The sequence below is a fragment of the Neolamprologus multifasciatus genome, chromosome 18 (genome assembly GCF_963576455.1).
Source record: "Neolamprologus multifasciatus chromosome 18, fNeoMul1.2, whole genome shotgun sequence".
Taxonomy (NCBI): domain Eukaryota; kingdom Metazoa; phylum Chordata; class Actinopteri; order Cichliformes; family Cichlidae; genus Neolamprologus; species Neolamprologus multifasciatus.
In genome coordinates, this window is record NC_140456.1 from 33,351,535 (window position 1) to 33,372,927 (window position 21,393).

Here is a 21,393-nt window from a genome sequence, read left to right on the forward strand (position 1 = left end):
GTTTAACTTACTGGATCTCCTTTATCGCCTCTGCTTCCCTGAAAGCACGAGGAAGCATGAAAGTCAGCGGTGCAAGAAGACTTATTACTTCGTGAGTTTAAAGTTCACTTAAAAAATCTGATGTTCTTCGAAAGAATGTGAAGGAAAAACACATAAACCATCTTTTTGACACACAAACCTTGTGTCCATCTTTTCCTGGCAGCCCAGGAGATCCTGGTGGGCCAGATGTTCCACGGTTAGTCTCTCTGAATACACTGGGAGGACCTGGTGGACCAGGTGGGCCAGGCGGGCCAGGATCACCGCGCTCTCCTTTTAACCTGACATCACCCTTTAAAATTAAAATCAAGAAGTCTTTAAGTTATTTGTGTCTGCAGGGAAAATAAACTGAAGACATTTGTTGTCTTCTGATCAATCACTGTCTTCAAGATAAGACAACTAGGCAAGAAAGCCCCCCAACTTACACCCTGTGGCTGCTCTCCCGCCTCCTCTGTTCGGTGTAGCCCTGCAAACAGCATGTGACGTCTATCAGTTTCACTTCAGACAGTGTATGCTTACATTATCACAGAGAGAGGACATTCAGAAAAGTAAATATGATAAAGGTTTAGTTCATAATTCAAATACTGAAGCTTTCATGGAATAAACAGGAACAAAACTTTGTGCTACAGACCTGTCATCAGGTCCACTCGGGCTCCTGTTGGACCCGTGTGAGGAGAAAAGTCCTCAAACTCCTCTGGAGCATCAGTGGGCGGAGCACTAACGGGAACACCCCCCTCCTTGCAAGAGACAAAAATGGCTGTGATTCTGTCTCGTGTGTGCACCATGTCTTTGTCCCACCATTGTAAGTGTGACAACCTCTCACACAGGAAGCAGTGTGTGGTGTTGGATGGGGTTAAATCTCCATATTTAGACTGTGATACAGGGGTTCCTCAAGGATCTGTTCTTGGGCCCTTATTGTTCTCTCTTTTTATCAATAACTTACCTGAAGTCTGTCCAAATATATTTGCTCAAATGTATGCGGATGATGCAGTTATATATACGCAAGCAAATAGTGTCCAGCAGGTGGCAAAAGATCTTACAGCTGATTTAGCATTAATGCATAGCTGGCTGGAGGACTCATGCCTAATGTTGAACACCTCAAAAACTGTCTGCATGTATTTTTCAAAACGCCCCTTAAACTTGACACAGTCAAACATATTCCTGGATGGAGTAGAGCTTGAATTAGCTCCAGAATTTAAACATCTTGGGGTCATTCTAGACCCAACATTATCCTTCAAGAGTCACATAAATAAAGTGTCCCAGATACTTAAATTTAATAATCGAAATTTTAATCATATACGTAATAATTTAAATATGAATGTTGCAAAAATGTATTTTTACTCAATGATCATCTCTCATATGGACTATTGTTTGATGTCCTGGTCACTTGCTTGTCCAACAACACTTAAAACTATTGAAAACATTTATAAAAGAAGTTTAAAACGACTTGACAAAAAACCGACTTCCCACCACCACTGTCATGTGTTAAAAAATACATAAATTACTGAACTTCAATAACTTAGTGAAACTTAAAAGAGTGTGTTTAATATATAAAGTCTTACACTCCCTTGCTCCACCACCACTAAAGCAGTTCATTAGGCATAAAGAAAGCGCAGACAGGACCACTCGAGCTACAATCCGAGGAGACTTGTTTATACCCCACAGACGGACAGCATTTGGGCGGAACGTCCTCTCTGTTAAGGGTGGCCATCTGTGGAACAGTCTTCCTCCATTAGAGAATGCTCTACACTCAATTTGTTTAAGGAAAAGGTTAAAAACTGGTTTTGGACAAATCAAGTGTGTGATCATGTATGAGTTGTATAGTTTTAATGTTTTATTTGGGAACAGAATGGTGTGTAGGTGTAAGTTTGGTGATGGAGTTTTATTATGAATGAATGATGAATTTATATGAATTATTATGTCTATTTTTTTATGTTTAAGGACAACAGATGGAAATTAGCCCTTGGCTATAATCTGGCATGTTTACATTCATGTAATTTTTTTTTTACACTTATGTTCATTAACATGCACTGTCCTAAATAAATAAAATAAAAATAAACCTGCTCTTCCACATTAGCTTAGAAGGTCCTTTCTCTGGTTCCTCCTGTGCATGTGTTGAAGTGTCCTCAGGCAAAAGTGTGAATGCATGTGAAAGTACAGATGAAAGAAGTGTATGATTGTATTTAAGATGGTTAATGGGGTTGAATTGGGTGAATGAGACTATTAATAGAAAGCACTGATTTTTCATTTAGTATACTTCTGATGAATGATTTTATTTTCAAAACAAGAGCATTACTAAACAATAAAATAAAAGACCAACATCGTGTTATGCTCTTCTTCTACTCTGCTGCTGATAGTGTCTCCAGGTCAGACTAGAAGGGTCTACATGACTCCACCATTCTGTAGTAACAGGATATTAAGGCCAGTTTTCTTTGAAGCGTCAAAGTCAGTTTTAACTCAGAGATGTTTGGGGTCAAACTGACTTTTAGGTTGTGGGAGGATGAAAGACAGCACCAAAACAAATGCATAGGGTTGAACTCTTACAAGTGCAAATAGACATGGAGTGTAGTTTTAGTTTTAAGCTCCGGACATAACAAGTGGACACACACACACACACACACACACACAAAGCCTCAAAAAGGCCTTCAAACCCGTGGGGACAGCATTTTGTCCCCATCAGTGACTGTTGGTCCCACAAGGATCGTAGCACGCCAATTTTCTTTCCTCACAAAGATGTCTAAACATGTACACACACACACACACACACACACACACACTGATGGACAGAGAGGACTAAAGTAATCCATCCAGCCATCACCAACCCGTGGCGTTCTCACCTGTGCGGTCTTCCTCGGGTCTTTCTCTGTCTCTCTGTCATCCAAAGCCTCGTCTCCACTGGCGTACCCCGAGGCCTTTATCAAACGTCATATTAAACATTCATTGGTGAAAAGAAAAACCTTTTAGCACAAATCCTCACAACCAGTAATTTAACCACAAGGGGGAGCTGTGGGTCGACATGTAAGTTTTTACAGCATTTTAAAATATCGCTCGGCAGACTGTGGCTGTGTTAGAAAGGTTTGCATTTCAGCAACAAGTCACGAGTGTCTCACATAAGGATCGTCGTCTTCACACTGCTCCTCAGCCACTCTTGGATCGTCTTTTATGACCAGTTGCTGAATCGAACCCTGCGAAGGAAAAAACAGAGGAAATGTGAAACATGGAGAGGAAGGCTCGTGCTGGCTGTAGGGACTGACGGGAGTTCAGTGACTGCTGTGACTGTGCTACAATTAGTTCTTCCGTTGTGTCGTCAGTATCAGTCTGGTAAGACCAAATAATAACACAAATGAAACAACAAAGCAGTGATCTTGCCTTTGTGGAGGTGTGCACTGCTCCAGGCATATTAGAGTTCCTCCACCAAACATTAGATATGTTTTCATGTTCTCATAATTCATCATAGTTAGTAACTCGAGCTACATTTAAGAGAAAGACTAACAATTGAATTAAAAATGGGTCATGGAATCACTGGCTTATGCCTTAAGGTTGATGAATCTTAGTTGAGATGAGGGCAAAGAGATAACACGTCACATTTTGGTGTGAACAAGATCACTTTCTTTAAAATTGTGATGCAGCCACTCCAAGTGTCCATCTAGTTACTGGTCTACAGACTTTGTGTGATTTGTTGGCAACATAATAACTGTCATCTGATTACATTGGACATGCAGTGTAGTGTGCTGTCAATGCTAATTATTATTATATCATTTATCAGGTATTATGTAAACAAATACTTTACTCGTGAAGCAGGTTTTTTTATGTTTCAATAGTGATGTAATCCACGTGTGTCTGAGTTTTTCTTCTTTTCTCACTGAGATTCCTCGTATGGTCATTTCAAACACAGAGCTCTAATTGCGGGCATAAAAGCTCCGCCCACCTGGAATAAATGATGTTCTTTGTATGAAAGAGCCAGTGAGAGGAAAGTTGAAAGGGAATGTTGCTCGTTTCAGACAGTGGAGGCAACGATGGACTGTGCAGAAATCAGCAGAGATTATTGTGAACTGTGAATCATCTGTTTAAACACCTTTATTCCCCATTAAAGTGTTTCATGGACTCTCCTCAGTCTAAAGGTGGGGACATATTTACATGCAGTTGCTGTAATTAGAGGAAAAACTCTTCCAGAAGCAAGTCTTGCCACTCAGCAGCCATCTTGAAATACCTCTGAAATATAACTGGGAAGTTATTCTGAAAAAAATGAACTTTAGTTTCAGTGATCAGTGTTTGGAATATTTAACAAAAATATTAAAGCTTCTATTCTTCTGTCACAGCACTTCTGTTCAGGACTGAAAGAAAGTCTGACAGTGATACCAAACACACTGTAGCACAGCAAAATGTGAGGTGATAGGCACACGCACACATGCACGCACATGCACGCACACAGACACACACGCACACACACACACACACACGTGCACGCACACACATGCACACACACGTGCATGCACACACACACATGCACGCACACACACATGCACGCACGCACACACAGACACATGCACGCACACACACACACAGACACATGCACGCACGCACGCACACGCACACACACACACGCACATGCACGCACACACACACACAGACACATGCACGCACGCACACACACACGTACACGCACACACGCACGCACACACGTGCACACACACACGCACACACAGACACGCACGCACACACGTGCATGCACACACGCACGCACACGCACACAAGTGCACACACACACGCACACACACACACACACACATGCACGCACGCACAGACACACACACGTGCACACACACGTGCGTGCACACACACACACACACTCAGTGGCCCAGATGGGCACGAGTGCACGTACCGCTGCACATATTTTGCCGTCATGCTTCAGAAAGTGAAGCTGCACTGAAGCAGAATGAGGTGATCATTGTCTCACCACAGCAACAGCTCGTTTCTTTTATTTCTTTTCTTTTCTTTGTGTGGAGATAGTTGAGATGGAAAAGAAGTGATGTGTCAAAGTGGCTTTTGTAATATATTTTCATTCCTTTTGGCCAAAGAACGTCATGTATTCACTCTGGAAACGTCTGAGTTGACATTGCACAGACATTTGTTTTAATGACAAGCACACAAACATTTTTGTTTTGTTTTCTTCCTGAATGAAAAACGACATCAAGTTTACATTTGTGCCCTATCACGATGCAGCACTCCACCGTCTGCCTTTGATCACACCACAACCAAGACATGTTGATATCTTCAACTTCCTCATCTGCAATCGATTTACTCCCCCATGTATCCTCCCCTCTCACTTCCTCTCTGTGTGCGATCTGTAGGCCTGGCTGTATTCTTATCCAGTCCAGAAAAACGTGTATTTTGCATTAGGATGTGCAAACTGTCTGAAAACTGGCCAAACATCTCGACGTTATGATTAAGAAAAGTCTCCCGAAGAGAGACAAGAACACTCTATAAGTGTGAGGAAACGGTTCAACCAAACCAATGAAAAACTGCATAAAATTACAACAAGAAATGTACAATTCTAGGTTTTTCCATCTCAAATCAGGCAAATCTTTCAAACATCTTCTGTTTGATCAGTGGAAGTTTTTGCTTCGATATGGGGTCTTTATTTAGAGACAGATTTATTTAGAGTACTGGCTAGTTAAATGTGAAAAAAAGAAGAAAATATATAGTTCTTTCTCTTATTTCTCTTATTACCACATTAATATTAAACTTTCACTTACCACAAACTTTTCAAGCCCCGTGCTTCCTGCATTAGCTACAAAAATGCCTGAATTGTGTGAAAAGGTGAGTTTCTCTGGCCTACGATGGAAGTCCTTACTCTCGGCCTCTCCGCAGTCCAAGTAGAGACGGACCTCATTATGCTCCACCACCACCTGTCAGGCAGAGACCACAGACGTGACCAGGATCAGTCAACAATGACTCATCTTAATGGAAGAGTCTTTTTATCTGTTGTCGTTAACCTGGATGAAGCTCACCGTGAATCGTGTCCACTGGTCAGTCATATCCGGGACGCTAAAGGCAGCCGCTTTGTGGCTATGAGAGGCCTGCTCCTGGTCAGTGTAGTACAGTAGGATGCTCTGGAGGCCCTCGCGAACTGGAGTGAGGGCCAAACCCAGCTTCACCACCTTGCGTTGGGCATCTGTGATGGCAAAGAGCATGCCACCTCTCTGGCTAGCTGGGCGCACCTGGAACAATACGATGGTGTGAGGAAATAAAAGACTTTTCACACGAAATTCAGTCATAAGTGAGTATATGAAAACATTAAAGAGATATTTTTCTTTATTCACAGCTTTTAAACAGGGACAAACATATGAGTCTTGCTTTACTGTTGACATTTCACACGGTGATGACACGAGGAGGCATTCGCCCTCATAAACCGTCATATCTTTAGTTGTGACAACCAAGCATGCTGACAATCAAGATAAAAGATTATGGGGTTGAACTCTATAGCATTACCGTGACGATGATAGCAAAGTCCCGGTAGAACGATCCCGGCACAAAGGTTTTGGTGAGTCGGCCGACATTGGCTTGAGACCCAAATTTGTAGGCTGGATGACCCTCAAAGCCGGCAGTGAAGGACACAGAGGGAGGGAGGGGGAAGCCAATTAAGTCCGTCAGGTTCAGATAACTTCCTGAGCCTTGCTCTGACAGAGACAGACAGGAAGAGTATGTTAATAAATGCTGTACGTGAAAACAAGGCAACAACACAAAACACACTGCTGCAAGTTTTATTCTTTCAAATCCTTCCCAGAGACACTAAAAATCCTAAATGTGTAGTATATTATATTTAAAAGCTGCAATATTTAGCCTTAAGCCTCCATCTTCATCCCATTTGTCTGCCCTGTGTGTTCCTGGTTAATTCGCCACTTAAAATGAGGAGCAGAGGTACTTGTGATCCTAACACGGTGTTAATTTGACTTGATTTGATCCAGACTGCCCACCACGGCTCACCGCTCAGCCTCGTATGGACATAATCCTCAGAAACAGAATAATTAGAGTGCTTGGTGCATATGTGAAGAGACGGTTTCACATTCCCGTGATTCCTCTCGCTGTGAGGCCCGTCTCCCGTGGCGACGCTCACCTCAGCATTCCAGGCGTGCTCGTCCCTGTTATCTAAATCTTTGTCACTTACATGCACGTGTATAAGATCTGCACGAGCTTAAGATCAAACATACAGGTCACCATGTGAACGCACACAAACACCAGATCAGACAGATGAACATTTAGGCGTCTCTCATTCATCAGCCTGGCCAACAGGAAACACCTGATTAGAGGGTTTGGTATGTGTGTCACAGTGTGTATGCATCACTCAGTGCACCACTCACCCTAACGCACATTTACACTTTTTTATCCTGCAAACAAATACACACAACCAAGCCCACACACCTCCAGTCCAGATGTGCAAGCATCAGTATCCTGCTATGGGAGAACTGAATTTACAGCTAGACGTCCTGGTGACGACATCCGGGGTGTAGCAAAGTAATGCAGTAACTTAGAGCCAGTCTTCATTGTTAAAATAATAATAATAATAATTATTATTTGAAAGCGCCTTTCAAAACACTGAAGGTCGCTGTACACTTAAAAGCAACATAAAAGCAGGAAGTTTACAGAATCATAAATAATAAGACATAAACAAATAAAATAAAGTGGAGAGGTTATGTGGGATGAGCTGTTTTGTACAAGTGTGTTTTGAGTTTGGACTTAAAGAGAGAGAAGGAAGAGATGTTTCTTAAATCAGGAGGTCGGGAATTCCAGAGTCGTGGAGCAGCTGAAAGGCCGGCTCCCCATGGTGGCAAGACGGGGGGGAAGGGACAGAGAGTGAAAGGGAAGAAGAAGATCTGAGACAACGAGATGGGGCGGTGATCTTAACCAGGTCACAGAGATATGGAGGAGATGATGAATAGCCTTAAATGTGTACAAGAGTATTTTGAAATTGATGCGATATTTGACCAGGAGCCAATGAAGCGATAAAATACATATTTGCAGACTAGTTCAAAAAACTATTTTGGTTTCCCACTTGATAACAACTAGATAAAGGTCACTTAAAAAAGACAAAATGAATCCGTTTCAATACTGAGCAGATGAGATGCGTGGCTGCTTTTATTGCCTTACACATTTCGTGGACTGGAATCTGAAAGATAAAACAGCCTGCTGTGCTACAGCCAGTCTGAAAGGTTTTAGTGTTGGTGAAGGAAAATAGCAGCACTCGGTTCTTGGGTTTGTATTTGTATAGTTATGAACACAGCTTGCTAACCAAGCTTCACAGGCCAGTTAAGGCTTTTCAGTGGTGACAGCAAAGACGCAGATACTCAAACTCCTAAACCAATGGGTGATGTCATAGTCGCTACAGCCATCTTGTCTATTTTGCAATTTAATTTGACCTCTGCACCAGTTTTGATGAACTTCAGCAGGTTATCATGATGGTATAGTGAAGCTAATTAAAATGTACTTGCTTGACAGGCCGAGCGGTTTCAAGTGATCAGTGTTGTCCATGTGTGAAGCTACTTCTCTGTCCATTAAACACAGTCAGTTTCTTCAAAATAAGGTGCTATATCAACAGTTAATATAATGACTTAATTTCCTATATTGTAAGGTATAGAATCAATGCTCAAACACGACCTGAGCAAGCTCGAAGTTTTCCAAATGTGTTGCCTTAGATGCATTCTCAGCGTTTCCCTTCGCGACCGTCATTCGAATGACACCATCCTCACCAGCTGCGGCAGCCAACCGACGATCGGCAAGTTAATCCAGCGCCGCCGACTCCGTTGGTTTGGCCACATTTGTTTAATGGACCCGAGCCGCTAGCCCCATGGCCTACTCTGGTTGACCCGCCCCACCGATTGGAGGGTGCATCGAAATGCACCAAAGGAGACATGGATGAAACAAATCCAGGATGATTTGAAGGCCCTTCGACTTGACCTCGAGCACGAAAGAACCATCGCCTTAGATCGAAAAGCGTGGAAGATAATCGTTGGTCAAGCAAGAGAACCTGCGGCACCTACAGCAGTGTACTGGTTGCGCGGCAGACCACCGCCGCTGGTCGCCCGCTAAGGACAAGAAGAAGGTATAGAATTGATTCTAATTAGTATTTTCATGATCGGGGCACTCTTAAGACCAGATGTACTCAGGTCTCTACACCAGGACAAAATGCTGTTTATATGCTGTCAGCATAAAAACAGAATCTACAAACAGAATTATGATGGATTAAAACTGATAACTGAAATAAAACTCACAGGCAGGTGATGGAGAGTCATTCAGTTTCAGTTCAGCAACGGCTGTAATTGAGCAGTGGTCACTGGACATCTGAGTTTTGCATAAGAGCCCTTCGATCAAGTGATCATCTCCTCACCTTACATAAGTCTAGGATGGTTCATAGAGGAGATCATTTGCAGTTGTGGCACCGAAAATGTGGAACGATCTACCTCTCCACATTAGAAAGGCCCCGACTGTCACTCTTTTTAAATCGCATCTTAAAACATATTTTTTTACTCTGGCTTTCAAAACTGTGTGAGAGTTACCGATTCTTTTATCCTAATTTTCTTACCTGTTGTTGTTGTTAATGTCATTGTTTAATTGTTATTTTGTACAGCACTTTGGTCAGCTCCCTGTTGTTATTAAATGTGCTTTATAAATAAATGAATGAATGAATAAGACACAAATAAATACAGTTTTGTTATTTTAACCTCAGCATAAAACTTTAGCAGCAGGAAAATCTCATGTGAATCAGAGCTTTAACCAGCGAGTGAAAAAAACACAAAACATCTAAATGTAAAAAAATGTTGGACCGACACAAACTGGCCATCACATTTGTTCCTGTATGTCTGCTGCATGTATAAATAGTAACACATTTGCTCAAAGTTGTGTAAAGTCTTTCAGTTAATGCTGTTTTTCAGCCTGTACCAATGCCCAGGAGACATCAGAGTATATACCTGTGTAACAATAACTCCCAGAGTGCCCATGAACAAATCCTGTGTTAATCACATGAGAGTGATTAACACTAGAACCAGCAAGAGGCTCGTTTTGACTGCAGACTGAGGTGGAGCAGTGTGGATGGTGAAGCTGCAGGTCCTGTGAAGCAGAGGTGGACGTGTGATAAACTTTTACAATAGTTCATTTATTATGTTTCTTGTTTTATTGGAGCCAGCTGTGAGTTTAATTTGAAAACAAGCTCTTCAATCTGTCTCAGTGTGTTTTTATACTTTCTTTTTTATATACCTCGTCAAATCTGAGTTATTATCAAACAAATTTGTAAATGAAGTATTTAACTATTTAACAGGACAGGGTCAGAATGATCCTCGTCCATGGTGGTTCAATACATTCAGACTTATGATTCTTGAAATTACATTTTATTAGTTTTATTGTTTTTTTGTTACTACTCCTCATTTCACTTATTATTATTATTATTATTATTATATTATTATTATTATTACTATTATTAAATATTATTATTACTATTATTATTGTTATTAATATTATTATTACTATTATTATTATTATCATTATTATTATTACTATTATTAGTAGTATTATTATTATTATATTATTATTATTATTATATTATATTATTACTATTATTATTATTATTATATTATTACTATTATTATTATTATTACTATTATTAAATTATTATTATTATTATTATTATTATTATTGTTATTATTATTATTATTGTTGTTGTTGTGAACTTCAAAACTTGGTCATCTGGTTTTTTATTCCTGCTTCTCAAACCTAATCCTCATCTTGGCCACATGAACGCCTAATCAGCTTGCAGACTCATAAAAACCAATATTAACCATGCATAACCTTTTAAACCCACCTCAGCCTTCACATGCCACACAAAAGCTTCCTGTAGCTTGGCCCACTCTTTCCAGACATCTCAGACTATAGACTAGGACTAGATCACATACTGGTCAGCAGGGGTACTGTTCTCCTTTATGAGATACACTAAGACAGGATGGAAAGATTGTGTAGGCCCACTCAACCGCTGAACCATCAACATGACCCAGTAAACAAATAAAGAGAATCTGAGGTGTGAACAGGTGTAATCCTGTCACATTTACGCAGAATTACCCGCTCGATGCTTTGAAACATAACTTCCTCTGCAGTCAATCAGAAGCAGAAAATGGTTACCTGGTGCTGTTATTAGATACTAGTCACATATGTAGTAATATATAACAGTACAAACAGTTAACTGGAGGATATATTGATCACCCAGCTTTGCTCAGGAGTACTGAGTTCCTCATTGGTTAAAGCCCGTCTTTTACACAGTTTATTGTTAGGAAAAACCAAACCAAAGCTAACGACTGTCACAGCATAACTTTAAAGACATTTTAATTTCAAATAAACCAGCCTTTACAAGGATATATCACGTAACATTTTTGGTTTCAATTCGTTTCCAGTCTAAGAGATGATAAATGAGATCTTTGCTTTTTTTATGAAATATTGCCACATGTAGCATTTACTGACCACCATTAAAGCTACAGCACAAGTAACACTGAAACATTTTCCACAGTCTTTCTGTGTTTAATTTTGTGTAGTTTATCAATCACACACACCAATAGATACATCTGAGGCAATTACAAGTTCAATATCTTGCCCCAAGTATACGAAAGATCAGAGGAGCTGGAGATCAAAGCACCAACCTGCCAGTTCGTGAATGAGCCACTGCCTGAAACAAGCCAAGCAGCTCTGGATCTTTAGTCTGACCTCTAACTAAATCGGATTTCTCTAATGGCTAGTCCTAAATGTATGGAGCACAATGGAGCCTCCCAGAAGCTAGAACGCCCGTTAAACTCACCATTTCTCCAGTGTTTCAGGGGTTTGTCCGAAGACCCACTTTTACTGTCTCCACCTGCAGTCTTCCCTGTAGGAAACGTCCAGTGATCTGCAGTAGTGAAACCAGACGGTGACACCCCTGAGCTGGGCTGAGTGGGGGTCAAAACAGACCCTTCTGTGTGAACGCCCTCCACAGCATTCACCAGCACCTCGTCCACTTTTACTGACCACACTGGTGTCGTGCCCGGGGTGTCAGAAAATCTTGTCACGGTCGGAGAGGTAACTGAAGGAGGAACGGTGGTGGTTTCAGGATTTCCCCAGAACAAATTCCACCACTGGCCACTCACAGGAGAGAAGACGAGGAAGAAGAGTGCAAGGGAGAGGTGTGCAGGTTCCATCATCTGCCTGCGTCTCTCTCAGCTGGATGCTCTCTGATCTGTATAAGCGCAGATATTGCACACATGCAAACATATAGGCGAGGAAGATGCTGAGGGTCCAATTATGAGAAGTTCTGCAGAGAGTAGAAGTAATCCAGGTGATCCAGGTGATCCAGAGAGACGAAACAAACAAAATAAAAAGAGTGAAAAAACAAGCCGTTTGTCTCCTGCTGCCTCTCTTGTCTCTTTTCCTCGTCGTTATGACCTCTCTCTCTTGCCCTGTTTCCAACCCCCCTGACATCTCCTCTCTGCACACCCCCACCCTCCTTTTTCTCTGTGTAATTATTGACTCCCCCTACTTTGGAGGGGGGACTCTACACCACAGCTGACTTGATTTTTCTCTCCCGTTGCCTCGCGGACAAGAAGATTAGAGCGTTCGTTAACAAGGCCTCAATCCTCCACCTCCTTTCGTGCATCTACTGCCGTTTCTGTGATCACACATGTGGTGTTATAAAGCTGAAACACAGTGGGAGTGGGGCACAACCATGTGGTCTACACGCAAATATCATCCCGGTGGCTGCATGTGTGTGACAAATTAAAAAGTACATGTATCAGTACATGCCTTTAATGAAATATAATCACATACTGCGCTGCATGTCTGTGTAAGCGCTCAGGTGTTCAGGTCTCCATCATCAGACTGAGGTTAGGAAACATCATACTGTGGACAAGTGGAGCAACCAGACTGTTTTCAGAGACTCAGAAACTTCATTTGCTTATGAACACATGGCTTCCTAAAGTAGCATGAAAGTGCACCACGAAGACCGACTTACATGCAGGCTTTTCTAATGTGAACCTCAATTATTTGTCAAGTTCAGAATGTTATTAATAATGTTTCTCTCTTTAATTATTGAGACATTTTACAAAACAAAACTCTTTAGATAGCTGACATTGGTTAGTGGATGTAACCGTAACATGTTTTGTCATTAGTTGGGTGGTGTAGAGTCCAGAGCAGTGGCGAAGCCTTTGGACCCCACAGACTCCATAAATATCACCCACAGAAACATTGCATTGTTGTTGCCAGATTTATTGTGCAAACCTACAAAAACACCTCTAATAAAGCTTTGAGCCTTTTAAGGCTCAGCTTGTTCTACATTCTCACTGACATAAATATGTCTATTTATTTAGAGTTGGAGCTGCAGCTGAATCTCTGTTTTTCACTATTTTGGGATAGCCTACTATTATTATATATTATATAAAAACATTTGATGATATATCAGCAGCTATACAGGCATAAGAAGAACTTTTTACTTAGTTACTTTACACATCATAGTAGTTCCCTGTTCTGTCTTGGAGCATGATCAGTGGTTATCTAAGTCCTCACCATCGCTATCAAGTTTGAAACTATTTTTGTCCGTGCTGCTTTGGGGTGGACCAAACCACTAGCAGCTCATAGAGGGGGGAGAACATCCAAGAAAGCTTTAATACTGTTTAGGATGCAAGTTGTAGTCCAACAGGCCAACATTAATAACTATTTTATTTGGTTAAGAATTCATTTTTTCAAAATTTCACATTTCACCACTATTTTAAAGAGTCTCTTGCAACTTAGCCCGACCATATCTGGTGCTACGCTGGCCCCGATTTTGTTGATCATCACACTAAATGAAACTACAGTGAATCAGGAGGGAAAACATTGCAGAGGCATTAGAAGTGAGGTTTCTTTTAAGAGCACAGAGGGGAAGCTTTGCTTCAGTGTGTCCTTTGGGACATAGTTTTACGGTCACTTTCTACATAGAAGACACTGTAACATAGAAATTGAATAAAAAAGTAACAAAATGATCAAATTTGCTCTATTCATATTATGTGACATTAGATAACGTGAGAAGACTGCGGTTTAGAGATTGAATGTGTAATTCTTATTCAAAATCAATGAGTTATTCGTGTAATACTGTTTTTGATTGTAGTTACATCTCATTAGTTTTTGACTTGTGCTCTCATGTGTGTGTCTAGAAGCAGAAAAGCTCAAATTTCCATCACCATTGCCAGAGAATGGTGCTGTTGACCAGTCTTAACATTCCTTAAAAGCTTGTTAGGTAAAAGCAGGAAAATGGCTTTACTTTTAATAGCAAGCGCTCATTAGCTCCCTGACGCAAAATTATGATGATTGTTTCTTAATTGCGCGATAAAAGGTTTGGACTTCACTCTGCTGCCGCTCACTGATCACAGAGCGAGGACAGGGGCCCCACGTTGCTGATGACAAAGGCATGACTGTTCTCTTGTGTTGTGTCTCTGTAAACGTTTGGTGAGGTCCAGGACAAAGGCTGGATTGGTGGTAATGACTGGATTGTGATGTTTGTTTAGGTTTGAATTTACTTTTTAGAATGGAAGTGATTATTTATTTGAACTAAAAGAACATTTGATTCTTTATATTTCAGTCACATTTTTATTGATAAAGAAACCATTTGCCAACCAGTTACTACAAAAAACAGACGTTTTGCTGTAGTAACAAATGTAACAAAAAAACCCTCAAGTCTCGGCCATGTGTTGTGTGATTTACTTACAGAGTTGAACAAGAACCTAATTCTGTTATTCAGTGTTTTATCCAAGTATCAGCGGCTATCAACAAGTAGCTTTTACTGTAGCTACATCAATCACAGACTTTGTTATGTAGTTGAACTAATTAAAATGAAAAATGGCAACCAGAACCTGTCAATCAAATCGATTTTTTCTTAGCTATTCTCCTACTGGTTGGATGTCTGGCTGGTCACAGCATAAAGACCACCCAAGGGGAAAAAAGAAACACCTAAGAATTACAGTATTGTTCAATGCATTGTGTAGTAAAGAGCAGAATACTTCATTTGAACTCATAGTTGAAAGTACTGTTTTTATTAATATTATCCACTTCTTTCTTCTGTTTCCTTGTTTTCCACTTATATGTTAACTTAAACTCATGTCTATGCTAAGTCTGCTAAGCCTGTTAGCAGAATCCAACCAACTACCTAACCCAGTGATTTCATGTTCTGCAATTCAACTTTAACTATAGCTTATCTGTTATTAATCTCTGTCTCTCTTCCACAGCATGTCTTTATCCTGTCTTCCTTCTCTCACCCCAACCAATCACAGCAGATGGCCCCGCCCCTCCCTGAGCCTGGTACTGCTGGAGGTTTCTTCCTGTTAAAAGGGAGTTTTTCCTTCCTACTGTCACCAAAGTGCTGCTCATAGGGGGTCATATGATTGTTGGGTTTTTCTCTGTATCTATGAAGCGCCTTGAGGCGACTTTTGTTGTGATTTGGCGCTATATAAATAAAATTGAACTGAATTGAATTGAACTTTATTTACACAGCGCCAAATCACAACAACAGTCGCCTCAAGGCGCTTTGTATTGTAAGGTAGACCCTACAATAGTACATACAGAGAAAAACCCAACAATCATATGACCCCCTATGAGCAAGCACTTTGGCGACAGTGGGAAGGAAAAACTCCCTTTTAACAGGAAGAAACCTCCGGCAGAACCAGGCTCAGGGAGGGGCGGGGCCATCTGCTGCGACCGGTTGGGGTGAGAGAAGGAAGACAGGATAAAGACATGCTGTGGAAGAGAGACAGAGATTAATAACAAGTGTCCTCTTAAGGGAGGATTTGGGGTCACCTGATCCAGCTCTATGTTATTTATGTTACTCATTAAGATAAGATGGGGCCTGAATATTCCAGACCTTGAACGTGCTCTAAAAACCTGAACTTTAAACACTTATTTCCTTAATCCACTTTCACGGAGAGTGTTAAATCTGACAGTTGTCTGAGTAGGGCTCCATCATGTGAATGAGACTTTTATTGACATGTATGTAATAAACAATGTAATAACAACGCCTAAACTAGCCTGAAATTAACTAGCACCTGAACTCTTGGTTTGTAGATTTGAATAAGGGTTTCTAGCTTGTAAAATAGGACTTGTACAAATCTGCAAATTTATCAGAAATTGTCATAAATTAGACTATTATCTCTTAGTGGTTGTAATAAGAACGTAAGTGTTGAAACTGCATCGGAAATAAGTCAATGAGCTGATGCCAAATGGAGCCTTTTGGCCACATTCAAACAGTAAATGAAAAAAAAGTGATTATTTGCAAACATGACCCAGTCAGGCTTTATGGTGTCAAAAAATAACAGAAAGAAAGTCGAGCTCTTATGTGCGAAGCCGAACGTGGTGAACTGCTCCACATTCTTATGAGTATTTACAGACCCTCTTTTTTTCTATACATGCTGACCCCATTTAGGGCCCCTGGATTCCAGGAGGAGCAACCCCTTCACCCTTCACCTCTCTCTCACTTCCTGCTCTACCTAGCAACTGCTACAACAATAAATGCTAATTGGTTTACTGTCACAGCCAATCCCATGGATGAAACTAGGAATTTATTTACAAAAAAAAATAACATTTAAGTGTCTCCTGGAAAGACAAAGGAAAATCACAGAGGCGTGTGTCTGTATTTTGATTTAACAGTTTTAGTTATAGAATTTCTTTAGATGACAAAAGATTTTAAACTAAAATGTGTCCTGCTTTTGATTAATAATCAGAAAACAGTGATATAGATGTATGTACATAAATGTGTTAAGATAAACAAGCTGTACAAGTATAACTATGACACATGGTGTGATTTCTAATATCAGTATATTCAGAATCAATAAAATCAATGAGACACAATATTGACCACACATTAAGACACTGCAGTTAAAATCATACTGTGCTCCGTTCACACATGCTAGCACTCTGCCGCCACCTTGTGGTCAAAAACAGTAAATTGGCTCAGAGTTTAGAGACGACCAGGATATTTAACTGGCTTAGATGTCACAACACAATCCATCAAAATTACTGCAAGATAAAAATAAAATCCAAAAGAAAAATAACACTTGATATAGTGCCATTTTGTGCCATTTTGTTACATTTTATTTATACAGCACCAAATTGACACAATTGCTCTATCAGAGACATCACCAACAAGCAGGAGATCTATGAGCAGCAGCTGGCGACACATTACGTATTGGTATGAGGTTAATGTGTTGTGATCTGTTACAGCAACATTAACCATTGACTGAACTTTTGCCACATTGTGTACTAATGCAACGCCGTCCAAATGACACAATCACAGCATGAATAGTGATCAAGAAGCACTTGAGCTGAGCTAATGGGAGCTGTGATAGAGCGCACAAAACACTTAGGAAGTCTTTCTTTTATCTACTACTAAAATGTAGTAGATAAAAAATTGGAAATTTGGTGTCACTTTTGCTCTTTGTGTGTGTGTTCATAAGCCCGAAGTGTGTGTCTGCATGCGCTCTTGGTTTTGTGTGCTTGAATGTACAAGTACTTTGCCAATTAGAGCGAAAGAGGTTTTGGTTCTCAGGGTTAGAACAACAAAAGAACTCATTTACGAGGCACTGCAGACTGTAACCTTTTTTAAAGGAAGATTACACGTCAACTGTTCATGCAACATTCTTGGACATTTATCTCGAGGCATTTTACAAGCACAAAATTGTGCAACTCACAAGGAATTTATTTGTTTTTTGTTCTTTTAAATTTGCGTGTTTGCGTTGCTGTTTATTTTACAGTAAGTTTGACTGACGCCTCGTCTTAACCAACCCTAAAGACTGTAGCTGGGTGGGTGGGCTGCACAGCTGTCAACAGAGAGGACCTGTTTTCAGGTATAGGTATACCTCACACACACACACATTCAGACATGTGCAGACGCTGCACCAACCAGCCGAGCAGTAAATGAAGCCTGTGTTGAGAAGCTGTTTTCCCATCCCTCCCTCACTCCTCTTCCACTTTTCCTGCGTATGTATTTTCATTTTATATTTCTAGGCCTTTCTATTTGAAAGAGTGTCCAAGAAAGGCTGCTCACACACTAAAAACTAACACTGTCATCAGCTTATGAGTGGCCAAGAAAACCACAGACAAGAATCAGTGACAACACTAAAAGTCAGCTCCACGGCTAAAAGTATGAATAGCAAGAATAATTCGGTTGCTATGCTCCTTTAGGACATTTGAGCGTCATATGTGATGGCAACTAAAAAACATAAAGGGAAGTGGAGCGAAAAATTCAGAAGGGAATAAAATAACTTAAAGCTGAAATATGTATATGTATGTTGACAAACTGGTTTACAGTGTAATGGAGACAACATGGGTGTTACATAACAGAGGGACAGCAACGTTTCTGGATGTGCGCCTGCACAAAGTAAAGGTGACTGTATGATCAGACAGACAGCAGCGTCTGTCCCTCTGATTGGATCTCCTTTGTGCCCAGGATGACAGTTGGGACACAAAGAATTCCTGGAATGTGAGAGATGATGGGAGATGTGCACAAACACACTCATACACAGGGACACACACACATACACACACAGAGAAACCGTCACACTTTTTGTGGGCTCTTTGATCTGCTGGCTCAACCTACTGCCACAGTGAAGACAAAAGGGGGACCACCTGCAGAGGGAAGGGGCATTGTGGCCTGGGAATGAGTTAAAATCTATCAGTCTCTATTAGACGTCTTCTGTGGAAGTTCAAACAACAGGTTGCCAGAACGCCTCAGGCTGGGGTGAGGGTGCCCGAGAAATCAGTCGTTTCAGACAAACGAAGAAGTGCTTTACAAAATCCTACAATCCGAGGTAAAAACAAACAAACACCCAAAACACGTAAGGTAATAATACAATGCTTACCCACAAAATGATGACAAGTACAGAAAGTGATCAAATCAAGTAACCCTGCCTGATCTACTTCAGCGAGTTGTTCCACAGTCTAAACAACTCTGCTAGAGATTTTAGGAGTGTTCAGGTGTGTCAGGGATACATTTGAAAATTAAATGAACACCTACAGTCTAGGGACATTAATTGCCATTATGTGGATCCTCTTGCAAGATTTAATTAATTTAAATGGGACCAAGTCACAGTCCCCTCAAGGAGCTTTATAATGTAAGGACCCTATAATAATTATTAATAGCTATGAAAAGTTGTCAGATATTAACACTTAGATTCAAATTAGCTTAATTAAATGTAAGTAACAGCTCATGAGTTATTTAAGAAATAGAACTGGAAATCATGTGCACAAAAATAGAAGAATGCAGAAATTATAAATAGTCAGTGTTGGGAAGGTTACTTTTAAAATGTATTCCATTACAGATTACAGATTACATGCCCCAAAATGTATTCTGTAACGTATTCCGTTACGTTACTCAATGAGAGTAACGTATTCTGAATACTTTGGATTACTTAATATATTATCATGCTGTTTACAACTACATGAATGTACTATTGCTGTGATTTATTACTGTTACTGAAGGTCCGCGGCTCCGAACCGTAGTAAAGGGACCTCTGGCTAATACGGTGGGTTCTGTGTCGGCTCGTAGCTGAAAACTAGCTTTACTTTGTTGTCTGGGTCAACTTTCCTAGCAGAGACAGAGAGAGGCGTTGAAAGGCTGCTCCAACAGAACTTATTGTTTTTGGAGGAAAACACGAACACGGTGTACAGTCGAGTCTTAATAGCTTACTTACAGCTGGGCTCGTCAGGCTCTCTTCTTGGCTGCAGTGGTTATTATTATATTTACATGCTTCCAGCTCCCGTTTCTGCTCGATGACAGCTCGTACTTTTCTCCCTCCCTCGCTCACAGACACATAACGTGTATGGCAGTCCATTCTCCCTGCAGCACGGACTACACTGCCCATGATGCTACATTCTTTAGAGCTATACCTGTAGCATTCTGCCTGTTAGCTTAGCACAACAACAACAACAAGGCCTCTCTCACCCAGGAAACACGCAGAGAGAGTGTCACCCTGTAACCATGGCAACCGTAACGCTGCCGCCTGGAACAACAGAACGTAGCTGTCAAACAAAACCCAAACAGTCCTGACCCGCCACAATATGAAACAGGGAAGTACCGCCGTGTAATCCATTTATTTCAACAAAGTAACTGTATTCTAAATACCACCTTTTTAAACGGTAACTGTAACGGAATACAGTTACTCATATTTTGTATTTTAAATACGTAACGGCGGTACATGTATTCCGTTACTCCCCAACACTGTAAATAGAGAATAGCAAAGGGCCAGGGACTGAGCCTTGGGGCATCTCATTAGAAAAGTTACCATTTTAATGTATAGTATGAATATTAAAATCTTCTTTAAAAAAAAAAAAAAAAAAAAATCTTCTTTTTCTTGGAAAAAGAGGGGGAGAGGGAGCAGAGGAGGGACAAAAGAATAGAAGCAGACACAGAAAGGGGTTAAAAAAACAAGATAAAAATAAAAGACAAGAAAACTCTGAGTCAGAGAGGTTAGCAGAAGGAGAGTCGAGCCTCAGGGCAGGATTAACCCAAACAAATGACCTGCTCACACAGACACGAAGACTGAGTGAAGACAACCTACGGTCCAAACGTTGGCTTTCAGCAATACTGATTCTTATGTTTGAGGGCACACATGCACCACACACATCTGAATGTCTCAAATCACTTAAATCGCTTTCAGATTTGTGTCCCCTTTATGAAGGCCTGCATCGCACAATGGAGAAGTCATAGGGCTGCACAATACAGTCTCAGGAACAGTTAACTAGACAAATCAAGAACGTGCTCCACAGTAAATGTGTTTATTTGTATTATTATATCAGGTTTCCCCATGTCTCAGTGATATAAATCTTACACAGTAAACAAACTGGATCACTCAAAGGTTAAACGTGTTATAGCAAAACATTTTTTGTGGATTTTGTTAGAAGGGTTAATAAACATCCCAGTTTCCAAAAATCTGAATTTTCTGGCTATTTTCTGATGCATTGGGTCTTACAGTGCTACAGATGAACTTCTCACCTTGAACACACTCGTACCCTGATATTGGATGCACACACACACAGAAACACAAACGCACAAGTTCAGTCAATGGCACACTGTAAAGCCTACAGAATATTTCAGACAGAGGACTGCATTGTTGTTAGGAGGTCAGAGGCGAACATCTGCAGAAGGACAGTTTCCATTACATCAAGTGTTCATAACTATCACCCAATCAGCCTAAAGTCCCTTTTTCCTCCTCTCACCCTTACTTCACCTCTAGAAACACGCAATCACGCAGACACACACAGATGTTGTTGCTGTGAAGCTCAGTGATGTTTTTGCCTCAGTGCATGAATGTATATAGACTGTAGTCTACC

At 40.7% G+C, this 21,393-nt stretch overlaps 1 protein-coding gene across 3 annotated transcripts in view; it reads right to left on the reverse strand.

Moving 5' to 3' along the window:
* Positions 1 to 21,393, reverse strand: part of LOC146498433 (collagen alpha-1(XV) chain-like) — a 69,571-nt gene that overhangs the window by 33,078 nt on the left and 15,100 nt on the right. Inside the window, exons 1-10 of one of the 3 annotated variants that reach the window (XM_085141194.1) lie at positions 11,870 to 19,675; positions 6,529 to 6,716; positions 6,048 to 6,257; positions 5,793 to 5,945; positions 3,147 to 3,221; positions 2,874 to 2,948; positions 668 to 773; positions 462 to 502; positions 179 to 328; positions 12 to 38 (exon numbers count right to left, since the gene is read on the reverse strand). In XM_085141194.1, the coding sequence (XP_084997320.1) occupies positions 12 to 38; positions 179 to 328; positions 462 to 502; positions 668 to 773; positions 2,874 to 2,948; positions 3,147 to 3,221; positions 5,793 to 5,945; positions 6,048 to 6,257; positions 6,529 to 6,716; positions 11,870 to 12,248 (1,404 nt within the window). In that variant the 5' untranslated portion in view covers positions 12,249 to 19,675. Of the gene's footprint in view, positions 1 to 11; positions 39 to 178; positions 329 to 461; positions 503 to 667; positions 774 to 2,873; positions 2,949 to 3,146; positions 3,222 to 5,792; positions 5,946 to 6,047; positions 6,258 to 6,528; positions 6,717 to 11,869; positions 19,676 to 21,393 lie in introns of those variants that run through there. The other 2 variants (XM_085141195.1, XM_085141196.1) reach the window with 2 other exon arrangements.